The sequence below is a fragment of the Zea mays genome, chromosome 3 (genome assembly GCF_902167145.1).
Source record: "Zea mays cultivar B73 chromosome 3, Zm-B73-REFERENCE-NAM-5.0, whole genome shotgun sequence".
In the NCBI taxonomy this organism is placed as follows: domain Eukaryota; kingdom Viridiplantae; phylum Streptophyta; class Magnoliopsida; order Poales; family Poaceae; genus Zea; species Zea mays.
Genome location: NC_050098.1, coordinates 120,117,480 through 120,130,087, shown reverse-complemented (window position 1 = coordinate 120,130,087; position 12,608 = coordinate 120,117,480). Strand labels below are relative to the sequence as shown.

The 12,608-nt window shown below is 45.1% G+C and overlaps 1 protein-coding gene across 1 annotated transcript; it reads left to right on the top strand.

The window, feature by feature from the left end:
* The first annotated feature begins 9,695 nt into the window (after nucleotides 1-9,695).
* On the top strand, nucleotides 9,696-10,862 carry LOC100277930 (uncharacterized). The gene has a single exon (NM_001367300.1). The coding sequence runs from the start codon at nucleotides 9,755-9,757 to the stop codon at nucleotides 10,730-10,732; it is 978 nt and encodes a 325-aa protein (NP_001354229.1). The 5' UTR covers nucleotides 9,696-9,754; the 3' UTR covers nucleotides 10,733-10,862.
* The last annotated feature ends 1,746 nt before the right edge of the window (nucleotides 10,863-12,608 follow it).

Below are 12,608 nucleotides of genomic sequence, written 5' to 3'. Positions count from 1 at the left end.
ATGTCCTATATCTAGTGACAGTGACAGGGGCGACGACAAGAAGGGGAGAAGAAAGGAGAAGAAGAAATACTACAAGAAGAGGGGCGGCGATGCCCATGTTTGTCGGGAGTGGGACTCCGACGAAAGCTCTAGCGACTCCTCCGACGACGAGGACGCCGCCAACATCGCCGTCACCAAGGGCCTTCTCTTCCCCAACGTCGGCCACAAGTGCCTCATGGCAAAGGACGACAAAAAGAAGAAGGTTAAATCTAAATCCTCCACTAGATATGAGTCCTCTAGTGATGAAAATGCTAGTGATGAGGAAGATAACCTACTCACTCTTTTTGCCAACTTAAACATGCAACAAAAAGAGAAATTAAATGAATTGATTAGTTCCATCCATGAGAAGGATGATCTCTTGGACTCCCAAGAGGACTTCCTAATCAAGGAAAACAAAAAACATGTTAAAGTTAAAAATGCTTATGCTCTAGAAGTTGAGAAATGTGAAAAATTATCTAGTGAGCTAAGCACTTGCCATGAGACTATAGACAACCTTAGAAATGAGAATGCCAATTTATTAGCTAGGGTTGATTCTATTGCTTGTAATGTTTCAATTCCCAATCTTAGAAATGATAATGATGACTTACTTGCTAAAATTGAAGAATTGAACATTACTCTTGCTAGCCTTAAAGTTGAAAATGAGAAATTGCTTGCTAAGGCTAAAGATTTTGATGTTTGCAACGTTACTATTTCTAACCTTAGAAGTGAAAATGACATATTACATGCTAAGGTTATAGAATTAAAATCTTGCAAACCCTCTACATCTATTGTTGAGCATGTTTCTATTTGTGCTAGATGTAGAGATATTGATATTAATGCTATTCATGATCACATGGCTTTAATTAAACAACAAAATGATCATATAGCAAAATTAGATGCTAAAATTGCCGAGCATAACTTAGAAAATGAAAAATTTAAATTTGCTCGTAGTATGCTCTATAATGGGAGACGCCCTGGCATCAAGGATGGCATTGGCTTCCAAAGGGGAGACAATGTCAAACTTAATGCCCCTCCTAAAAGATTGTATAATTTTGTTAAGGGCAAGGCTCCCATGCCTCAGGATAATGAGGGTTACATTTTGTACCCTGCCGGTTATCCCGAGAGCAAGATTAGGAGAATTCACTCTAGGAAGTCTCACTCTGGCCCAAATCATGCTTTTATGTATAAGAGTGAGACATCTAGTTCTAGGCAACCAACCCGTGCTAAGTTGCCTAAGAAGAGAACTCCTAATGCATCAAATGATCATGACATTTCATTCAAAACATTTGATGCATCATATGTTTTAACTAACAAATCCGGCAAGGTAGTTGCCAAGTTTGTTGGGGGCAAACACAAGGGCTCCAAGACTTGTGTTTGGGTACCCAAAGTTCTTGTTTCTAATGCCAAAGGACCCAAAACCGTTTGGGTACCTAAAGTCAAGAACTAAACTTGTTTTGTAGGTTTATGCATCCGGGGGCTCAAGTTGGATCATCGATAGCGGGTGCACAAACCACATGACTGGGGAGAAGAAAATGTTCTCCTCCTATGAGAAAAACCAAGATCCCCAACGAGCTATCACATTCGAGGATGGAAACCAAGGTTTGGTTAAAGGATTGGGTAAAATTGCTATATCTCCTGACCATTCTATTTTCAATGTTTTTATGGTAGATTCATTAGATTACAATTTGGTTTCTGTATCTCAATTATGCAAAATGGGCTACAACTATCTCTTTACTGATGTAGGTGTCAGTGTCTTTAGAAGAAGTGATGATTCAATAGCATTTAAGGGAGTGTTAGAGGGTCAGCTATACTTGGTAGATTTTGATAGAGCTGAACTCGACACTTGCCTAATTGCTAAGACTAACATGGGTTGGCTCTGGCACCGCCGACTAGCCCATGTTGGGATGAAGAATCTTCATAAGCTTCTAAAGGGAGAACACATTTTAGGACTAACCAATGTTCATTTTGAGAAAGACAGGGTTTGTAGCGCATGCCAAGCAGGAAAGCAAGTTGGTGCCCATCATCCACACAAGAACATCATGACGACCGACAGGCCGCTTGAGCTACTCCACATGGATTTATTCGGCCCGATTGCCTACATAAGCATCGGCGGGAGTAAGTATTGTCTTGTAATAGTGGATGATTATTCTCGCTTCACTTGGGTATTCTTTTTGCAGGAAAAATCTCAAACCCAAGAGAGCTTAAAGGGATTCTTGAGACGGGCTCAAAATGAGTTCGGCTTAAGGATCAAGAAAATAAGAAGCGACAACGGGACGGAGTTCAAGAACTCACAAATTGAAGGCTTCCTTGAGGAGGAGGGCATCAAGCATGAGTTCTCTTCTCCCTACACCCCACAACAAAATGGTGTAGTGGAGAGGAAGAATAGAACTCTATTGGACATGGCAAGAACCATGCTTGATGAGTACAAGACTTCAGATCGGTTTTGGGCCGAGGCGGTCAACACCGCTTGCTACGCCATCAACCGGTTGTATCTACACCGAATCCTCAAGAAGACATCTTATGAATTTCTAACCGGTAAAAAGCCCAATATTTCATATTTTAGAGTCTTTGGTAGCAAATGCTTTATACTTGTTAAAAGAGGTAGAAAATCTAAATTTGCTCCTAAGACTGTAGAAGGCTTTTTACTAGGATATGACTCAAACACAAGGGCATATAGAGTCTTTAACAAGTCCTCGGGACTAGTTGAAGTTTCTTGTGACGTTGTGTTTGATGAAACTAACGGCTCTCAAGTAGAGCAAGTTGATCTTGATGAGATAGGTGATGAGGAGGCTCCGTGCATCACGCTAAGGAACATGTCCATTGGGGATGTATGTCCTAAGGAATCCGAAGAGCCTCCAAATGCAAAAGATCAACCATCCTCCTCCACGCAAGCATCTCCACCGACTCAAAATGAGTATGAAGCTCAAGTTGATGAAGTAGAAGATCAAGCAAATGAGCCACCTCAAGATGACGACAATGATCAAGGGGGAGACGCAAATGATCAAGACAAGGAGGATGAAGAACAAAGGCCGCCACACCCAAGAGTCCACCAAGCAATCCAACGAGATCACCCCGTCGACACCATCCTCGGCGACATTCATAAGGGGGTAACCACTAGATCTCGTGTTGCACATTTTTGTGAGCATTACTCTTTTGTTTCCTCTATTGAGCCCCACAGGATAGAGGAAGCACTTCAAGATTCGGATTGGGTGGTGGCGATGCAAGAGGAGCTCAACAACTTCACTAGGAATGAGGTATGGCATTTAGTTCCACGTCCTAATCAAAATGTTGTAGGAACCAAATGGGTCTTCCGCAACAAGCAAGATGAGCATGGTGTGGTGACAAGGAACAAAGCCCGACTTGTGGCCAAGGGATACTCCCAAGTCGAAGGTTTGGATTTTGGTGAAACCTATGCACCCGTAGCTAGGCTTGAGTCAATTCGTATATTATTAGCCTATGCTACTTACCATGGCTTCAAGCTTTATCAAATGGACGTGAAAAGTGCCTTCCTCAATGGACCAATCAAGGAAGAGGTCTATGTTGAGCAACCTCCCGGCTTTGAAGATAGTGAGTACCCTAATCATGTTTATAAACTCTCTAAGGCGCTTTATGGGCTCAAGCAAGCCCCAAGAGCATGGTATGAATGCCTTAGGGATTTCCTTATCACTAATGGCTTCAAAGTTGGAAAGACCGATCCTACTCTATTCACTAAAACTCTTGAAAATGACTTGTTTGTATGCCAAATTTATGTTGATGATATTATATTTGGATCTACTAACGAGTCTACATGTGAAGAATTTAGTAGGATCACGACACAAAAGTTCGAGATGTCTATGATGGGAGAGTTGAAGTATTTCTTAGGATTTCAAGTGAAGCAACTCCAAGAAGGCACCTTCCTAAGCCAAACGAAGTATACTCAAGATATTCTAAGCAAGTTTGGGATGAAGGATGCCAAGCCCATCAAGACACCCATGGGAACCAATGGGCATCTTGACCTCGACGAGGGAGGTAAATCCGTCGATCAAAAGGTATATCGGTCGATGATAGGATCTTTACTCTATTTATGTGCATCTCGACCGGATATTATGCTTTCCGTATGCATGTGTGCAAGATTCCAAGCCGACCCTAAGGAAGCTCACCTTAAGGCCGTAAAACGAATCTTGAGATATTTAGTTTATACTCCTAAGTTTGGGCTTTGGTATCCTAGGGGATCCACTTTTGATTTGATTGGTTATTCGGATGCCGATTGGGCGGGGTGTAAAATCATTAGAAAGAGCACATCAGGGACTTGCCAGTTCTTGGGAAGATCTTTAGTGTCTTGGGCTTCAAAGAAGCAAAATTCCGTTGCTCTTTCTACCACCGAAGCCGAGTACATTGCCGCAGGCCATTGTTGCGCGCAACTACTTTGGATGAGGCAAACCCTTAGGGACTATGGTTACAAATTAACCAAAGTTCCTCTTCTATGTGATAATGAGAGTGCAATCAAAATGGCGGATAATCCCGTCGAACATAGCCGCACTAAACACATAGCCATTCGGTATCACTTTTTAAGGGATCACCAACAAAAGGGAGATATCGAGATTTCTTACATTAATACTAAAGATCAATTAGCCGATATCTTTACCAAGCCACTTGATGAACAAACTTTTAACAAACTTAGGCATGAGCTAAATATTCTTGATTCTAGGAACTTCTTTTACTAATTTGCACACATAGCTAATTTATATACCTTTGATCATGTCTCTTTCATATGCTATGACTAATATGTTTTCAAGTATATTTCAAACCAAGTCATAGGTGCATTGAAAGGAATTTGGAGTCTTCGGCGAAGACAAAGGCTTCCACTCCGCAACTCATCCTTCATCGTCGCTCCGCGCATCTCTCCATCTTTTGGGGGAGAATTCAAAGCAAAAGGACTTCGTCTTTGGTATAATCTTCACTCATTTACTTATGACCAAAGGGGGAGAGAGTATAGCAAAGGGCTCTAATGATTCCGTTTTTGGCGATTCATGCCAAAGGGGGAGAAAGTATGAGCCCAAAGCAAAAGGACCGCACCACCACCAACTTCCAAAAATTTTAGTTTGTCAAAGAATATTTTCAAATTGGTATCTTATTGTGTTCAAAAGGGGGAGAAAAGTAGTATTTTCAAAATCTATATCAAAACCCTCTTGAACACTAAGAGGAGGATTTCATCTAGGGGGAGTTTTGTTTAGTCAAAAGAAACACATTTGAAATAGGGGGAGAAAATTTCAAATCTTGAAAATGCTTCGCAAAATCTTATTCATTTACCCTTGACTATTTGCAAAAGAACTTTGAAAAGGATTTACAAAAAGAATTTGCAAAAACAAAACATGTGGTGCAAGCGTGGTCCAAAATGTCAAAAATTGAAAGAAACAATCCATGCATATCTTTTAAGTATTTATATTGGCTCAATTCCAAGCAACCTTTGCACTTACATTATGCAAGCTAGTCAATTATGCACTTCCATATTTGCTTTGGTTTGTGTTGGCATCAATCACCAAAAAGGGGGAGATTGAAAGGGAATTAGGCTTACACCTATTTCCTAAATGATTTTGGTGGTTGAATTGCCCAACACAAATAATTGGACTAACTAGTTTGCTCTAGTGTATAAGTTATACAGGTGCCAAAGGTTCACACTTAGCCAATAAAAAGACCAAGAATTGGGTTCAACAAAAGAGCAAAGGGGCAACCGAAGGCACCTCTGGTCTGGCGCACCGGACTGTCCGGTGTGCCACCGGACGATGTCCGGTGCACCAGAGGACTCCAACTCAAACTCGTCACCTTCGGGAAAATCCGGAGGCGCTCCGCTATAATTCACCGGACTGTCCGGTGTACACCGGACAGTGTCCGGTGCTCCAAGGAACGGCGCCTCAAGAACTCGCCAGCTTCGGGAATTCGCAACGGCTAGTCCGCTATAATTCACCGGACATGTCCGATGTGCACCGGACTATCCGGTGTGACAACGGAGCAACGGATATTTCGGCGCCAACGGCTACCTGCAGCGCATTAAATGCGCGCCAGCGCGCGCAGAAGTCAGGCACGCCCATACTGGCGCACCAGACACTCTACAGTACATGTCCAGTGCGCCACCGGACATCCAGGCGGGCCTAGAAGACAGAGCTCCAACGGTCGGAACCCAACGGCTTTGGTGACGTGGCTGGGACTGTCCGGTGCACCATACGACAGTCAGCCCCACCAAACGGCTAGTTTGGTGGTTGGGGCTATAAATACCCCCAACCACCCACCATTCATTGCATCCAAGTTTTCACACTTCCAACCACTTACAAGAGCTAGGCATTCAATTCTAGACACATTCAAGAGATCAAATCCTCTCCCAAACTCCACACAAAGCTTTAGTGACTAGTGAGAGAGATTTGCTTGTGTTTTTTCGAGCTCTTGCGCTTGGATTGCTTTCTTCTTTCTTGATTCTTTCTTGCGATCAAACTTACTTGTAATTGAGGCAAGAGACACCAATCTTGTGGTGGTCCTTGTAGGAACTTTGTGTTCCAAGTGATTGAGAAGAGAAAGCTCACTCGGTCCGAGGGACCGTTTGAGAGAGGGAAAGGGTTGAAAGAGACCCGGTCTTTGTGACCACCTCAACGGGGAGTAGGTTTGCGAGAACCGAACCTCGGTAAAACAAATCCGTGTGTCACACTCTTTATTCGCTTGCGATTTGTTTCGCACCCTCTCTCGCGGACTTGATTATATCTCTAACACTAACCCGACTTGTAGTTGTGATTATTTTTGAGAATTTCAGTTTCGCCCTATTCACCCCCCCTCTAGGCGACTATCAGGCGGTGATCCAGCTCAATCCTAAGTTCTCCTCACCCAAGATCTTTTCACCCGCCACGGTTATCCACTTCACAATGGCACGGATCGCGGTGGCCGGCGTGAATCATGGCGCAAGTTCTCCGGCGGCGACAGATTAACTGAATCAGTGATCTTCTTCAGGTCACTGTACCATGGGAGCTCCATTCAGAGCGCTTGACCGAGCAAGTTGAGGAGCCCCGTTCTCTAATTTTCATGTAACAACTCCCCAATCCATCTGTAGCAAAATTGTTCTTCTACAAACCAGCTTTGATTTTGTTATAGCAACCTCGATCAAACATCCACTGGATCCTATTCAAAATCGATCTCAAAGTTCATCTTAGTTCACGGACAGTCGAATTTCAGCTTCAGTGGTGACTGACAGCCCAACTTTAGGTCCATTCATCTCTTCTTTCCATAGAGCACCAAGGCTTAGTCACTTAATCAAACTTGAACTACTAACATAGCTCTACCATTTTGTTGTAATGACTTGGGGCAGAATCTCCATAGATTAAGAAATACAAGGTCCCAAAGTCAGCCCAATCACAGTGATTTCAGAGTTAGCCATATAGGTGCTTTGGAAAGTTTTACAATTTACTCCAATTTGTTCCGCATCACTTGAAAATTTCCAATGTAAAAGTTGTTTAGTTTTTGATATTCTACCACTTTGATAAATGCACTTTGGTCCAAAAATTTATAGAAATTCAAATCACCTTATAAGGCACAAATTAGGGTTTTTAGGGCTCTTATTAGGGTTTTGGGTATTCTAGGGTTTGTGTGCCACTCAAATCCATCAAGTTTAGTCTCTTATGAACATTTCCACTAACTTTGGAGATAACACTCAATTTTGTATTACACACACCCATACACCTCTATTCCTTGGTCAAGTACCCTATTCTAGGGTTAAGAAGCTCTTCAAGTCATCACATCACACTTGTTTTGAACTTTTAGCCTAGTGGATGCATTCTAGGTGTAACAAACATAATGACATGTAAATGCATATGATGTCATGCTCAAGTTTTAGTTCTTATAACACCAGGGGTGTTACAGATACAAATATCTTTTTAATCCTTCTAAAGCACCAAGACCGAGTGTGACTTTTGAGAACTATTAGAAGTGCTTTAAGGACTACTCTGGAAACTCCATTTTACCAAGGGATTTCTATTTCCTAAGAAAAAATGAACTAATTTTCCTTGGGAAAAATGAAAATTCTTTGAAAAAATGAGGTTCTCAAACTAGCCCTAAGAAATCGTTTTATCCATTTTTTTCAAAAAAAAACCTATGAGCTTTGACAGGGTTTTAAAAGGGTTTAACTTTAGGGTCTGTTTGGTTGGGCTGTGGCTGTAAAAAAGCTGTTGTGGGCTGTGAGCTGTGAAAAATGCTGTTGTGGGCTGTGAACTGCTAAAAAACTAAAAATCGTTTGGTGAGAACCACTAAAAGTCGCTAAAATTCTTCTATATATATTTTCACAGTTCCACTAAAAGCTGCTAAAAGCAGGTCTAGATGTGCTTTCATTTTTGCACTACAAAAAAATCGGCTTTTAGAAAAAGCTGCTTTTGACTCCGCTTGTAAAGCTAGTTTTAGCTTGTACTAGCTTCAAAATGGATCGTCGTCCGTATAATAATACAAGTCATTCTCATTTGTTTTCTTAGAATGGAGACAGACAGACACTACAATATAAACTACTAAGATGTCGTTAAGAAGAGCTCCGCTCTCTAGTTCTGTAGCGTAGAGTGATTCCATTTGATTCTTCAAAGAAAAGTAGGATGGTGAGAGTAGTTTTCTTAAAGCTCACAACTTCTAATGTAAATAATTAATTGATGTTTTTAACGTTTGTTTGGTTAAATGCTATTCCTTTCGATATGACAGCTTTTCGAGAATCTATAATACTAATGATCTAGCTATCACGGGCTTACATACATATGACGATAAAAAGATTTACATGTTTTAGGATTTAGAAAGCGGTGGTTTTCTCCGGTTATGACAACTCAATGAATTTTACATTCACGTTGATTCGAGTGATTTAAAAAATGGTTTTCGTAAAACCAAACTCAAAAGAGAATCGTTTAACTGTAAAAAAAAACAGATTGAAACAGTCAGAATCGGGCTAGAGTATAGATGGCCAACATTAGGCCCGCGAGTCCTGCACGAAGCCCGCTGTTTGGGCCTGGTCCGAGCCCGGCATGACCCGGTTCTATACGGGTCTGGGCCGATCCGGCACGAATAAGCGGGCCGGACTCGGATAGGAAATTAGGCACGGTGGGCTAGCCCGGCACGGCCCGTTTACCTTTAAGCACGTTAAGCCCGCTTTTTTGCACTAAAACGTGCTTTATGGCCCGCTTAGCCTGTTTTCGGTCCGCTTTTTCGTGCTAAACGGGCCGACCGTTTAAGCCTGCTGCGAGCCGGGCTCGGACAGAGAATCAAGCCCGCGGGCTTAGAAGACCTGTCCCGGTTTCTTAACCGTGTCTGGCGGGCCGGGCCCGGGCCGGGCGGCCCGTTTGGCCATCTCTGGTCAGAAGCCGAAAAGCATGGGTGTGAAGCTCTGCCACACGTCCTCACACGGTCCCTGGTCTAGCTTTACTCGTGGTCGCCTCGCCTGCACGCTGCCGGCCTGTAGGCTGTAGCTGTAGGCCATAACATACGTAGGGTTGGGAGGAACAGGTGAATGTGCTTGCATTGGAATGAGAGTCTGCCACATACACTTGCCGGCCAAAGTTGAGTGCACCGCCTGCAGGCGGCAGCAGCTCGATCGATCACACAGCTCACCAACACGTACTAGCTACTGACCTGGTCAAGTCCCAGTTCACCTGGACCTGCCAGATTCTGCGCTCCTATATATTCGTTGGAAACCAACGTCAATGCTTCTTCATCTCTAGCCAGCGTCGTCGGCTGACCTCCTACCGTCGTCATGGCTTCTCTTCACCCGTTGATCGCTGCTGCGCTCGTAGTCGCGGCGGCCTCCACGGCAGCGGCGGCGGCGAGCTGGGCGGCACCGTCGTCGCCAGCACGCCCTCTGTTCCGCGAGTACATCGGCGCGGAGGGCAAGAACGTGACGTTCGCGGACGTGCCGGTGCACCCGGGCGTGGACTTCCACTTCATCCTCTCCTTCGCCATCGACTACGCCGCGAACGCCACCAACGCCTCCGCGCCGCCGGTGCCCACGGACGGCCGCTTCGCCGTGTTCTGGGACGAGGCGAACCTCACCCCGGCCGCCGTGGCCGCCCTCAAGTGCCCCTCCTCCCGCGCCCGCGTCGCGCTCAGCCTCGGCGGCGACACCGTGTTCGGCGCCAACGCCACGTTCCGCGCGTCCTCCGTCGACGCCTGGGTCGGCAACGCCGTGGCGTCGCTCGCGGCCATCCTCACCCGCTACGGCCTCGACGGGGTGGACGTGGACTACGAGCACTTCGGGGAGCGCGAGACGCCCGAGGTGTTCGCCGAGTGCGTCGGCCGCCTCGTGCGCGCGCTCCGGGCCCGCGGCGTCATCTCCTTCGCCTCCATCGCGCCCTTCGCCAACCCGGACGTGCAGGCGCACTACGCCGAGCTCTGGCGACGCTACGGCCGCGACTTCGACTACGTCAACTTCCAGTTCTACGCGTACCCGTCCAACACCACGGTGCCGGAGTTCCTGGCCCACTACGACGAGCAGAGCGCCCGGTACGCCGGCGCCGGCGGAGGGGGGAAGGTGCTCGTCAGCTTCGGGACGGACCCCGCCAGCGGCGGCCTGCGCCCCGGGAAGGGCTTCTTCAGGGCGTGCCGGGAGCTGCGCCGCCAGGGGAGGCTGCATGGAATCTTCGTCTGGGCCGCGGATAACTCCGCCGCCGACGGGTTTCGCGACGAGCGCCTCGCGCAGACGTTCCTCGCCGGCAACGCCCCGGGTTTCCCCTGACGCATGCATGCGTTAAGCTCCCCGTGTCTCCGTTCCATATTTCCGTTCCTTGTGTACGTCTTGTTATGTTTTGTCGCGTCCATATGATTTTTAATTGGTCCAGTTCATTGATTATTTGCGTGCATCCAAACAAGCACAAAGATACTCTTCGAGGACCCGAGTTATGATGCATTTAGAGAGTGATTCTGCATTATATTTTCGTTTTAAACATTGACACAAACATAACTATAATACTTATATTCGGCCATAAAACACAAGGTCCGATAGCCCCGATACGAAGCATGGGCTGTCAATCCGATGCTCCCCTTCGTCTTTATAATCGAGTATCCATATCTAAGTGCTATAGGTCTTATTTTCTCCTGTACACATGGCAGCGGCCGCATCATAAACATAGTTAGCATGACGTCAAAAGACTATAAGCCCATTTGGTACAACTATAATAATACGCGCAAGCACACAAATAAGTAAGAGAGGTTTTAACCTCAATAAGTAAGAGATATTTTAATCTCGATTAAACACTGTGACTAAACCAGTGACAGATCTAGGTTTTTCATATAGGGTGTAGCGTAACAAAATTTTTATATACAACTATATGTATAGAAGTAAATTCGGCAAAGCAAACAGATATAAAGTCTAATATTTTAAAATTAAGTACGAAAGTTGCATATATTAAAATACAAATAATTCAAGCATGCTGTAAAATAGACATAAATATTGCAATACAATTTATTTGCACAAGTTTTCTCAACGTCCACTCCAAATAATATACCTCTCGCAATATCTCCTTCTTCATATTTCAGTCACTACAGAAACTCATAATGGATTAACCGTCAACAAGACAACAATCAACAACAAAATAGAAACACACACACTACAGGAAAACACTTAATTCCCGTCGGTCAGGAACCGACGGGAATAAGCATTAAACCGACGGGAATAACTAATTCCCGTCGGTTTAATGCTTATTCCCGTCGATTGTCAGCCGACAGGCGTCGGGTGTCGGAGATAAGTTTATTTCCGTCGGCCGCTGACGGGAATAATTAATCCCCGTCGGCCACTAACTAGCCGACGGGAGTTATGGCTAATTCCCGTCGGCCAGGACAACCGCCAGGAGTTATTAATTAATCCCCGTCGGCCATACCAGCCGACAGGAATTAACTATTAACTCCCGTCGACCAGGTCAGCCGACGGAGATTAACTGGGCCGACGGGAGTTAATAGTTAATTCCCGTCAGCTATGGTCAAACCGTCGGGGATTAACTGGGCCGACGAGAGTTAACCTATAATTCTGAAACAACAACACTAAATTAGATATTTCTCCACAATTGCACACATAACATACACAGAACATACACAGTTAAGTTAAGGCCCGTCGGCTGGCCTGTAGCCGACGGGAGTTAACTAACTCCCGTCGGCTTTTCATCTGGCCGACGGGAGTTAATCCGGTCGACGGGAATCTTCATGATTCCTATAGTGATATCTACATTGCAGCATAGCTCAACCATTAATCATTGGCACTCAAAGCTAGCAGCTAAGGTGAATAAGTCTAACTAATTCTAACAATCACCGAAGCGTCCACATGTAGAAGTATTGAGCGCAAGCTAGCGTTGCTGCTTCAAGTGATCACAATTAATGAATGCATAAATAAGAGTGTGGTCGACAGCTTAGTCGTGGTCAGTAGCTCTAGCCGACCCTTGCGACCAGCAACTCCAATTTCCCCACCGGGGTCGGCTGGACGCATCCACTATGGGGTCAGCCAAGGGGTCTTCTGCAAAACAAGCAAATGTGTGTTCCAGGGGAAAGAGTTCGGTATGCACTAGCTCATTAAGGGAAATCAGAGAAGAGAGAGCTAGTCTTAGAGAGAGGAGAGGGGAGAT

Excerpts from the sequence above, each read along its gene's own strand:
- LOC100277930 (NM_001367300.1), top strand. The coding sequence starts at position 9,755 with ATGGCTTCTCTTCACCCGTTGATCGCTGCTGCGCTCGTAGTCGCGGCG.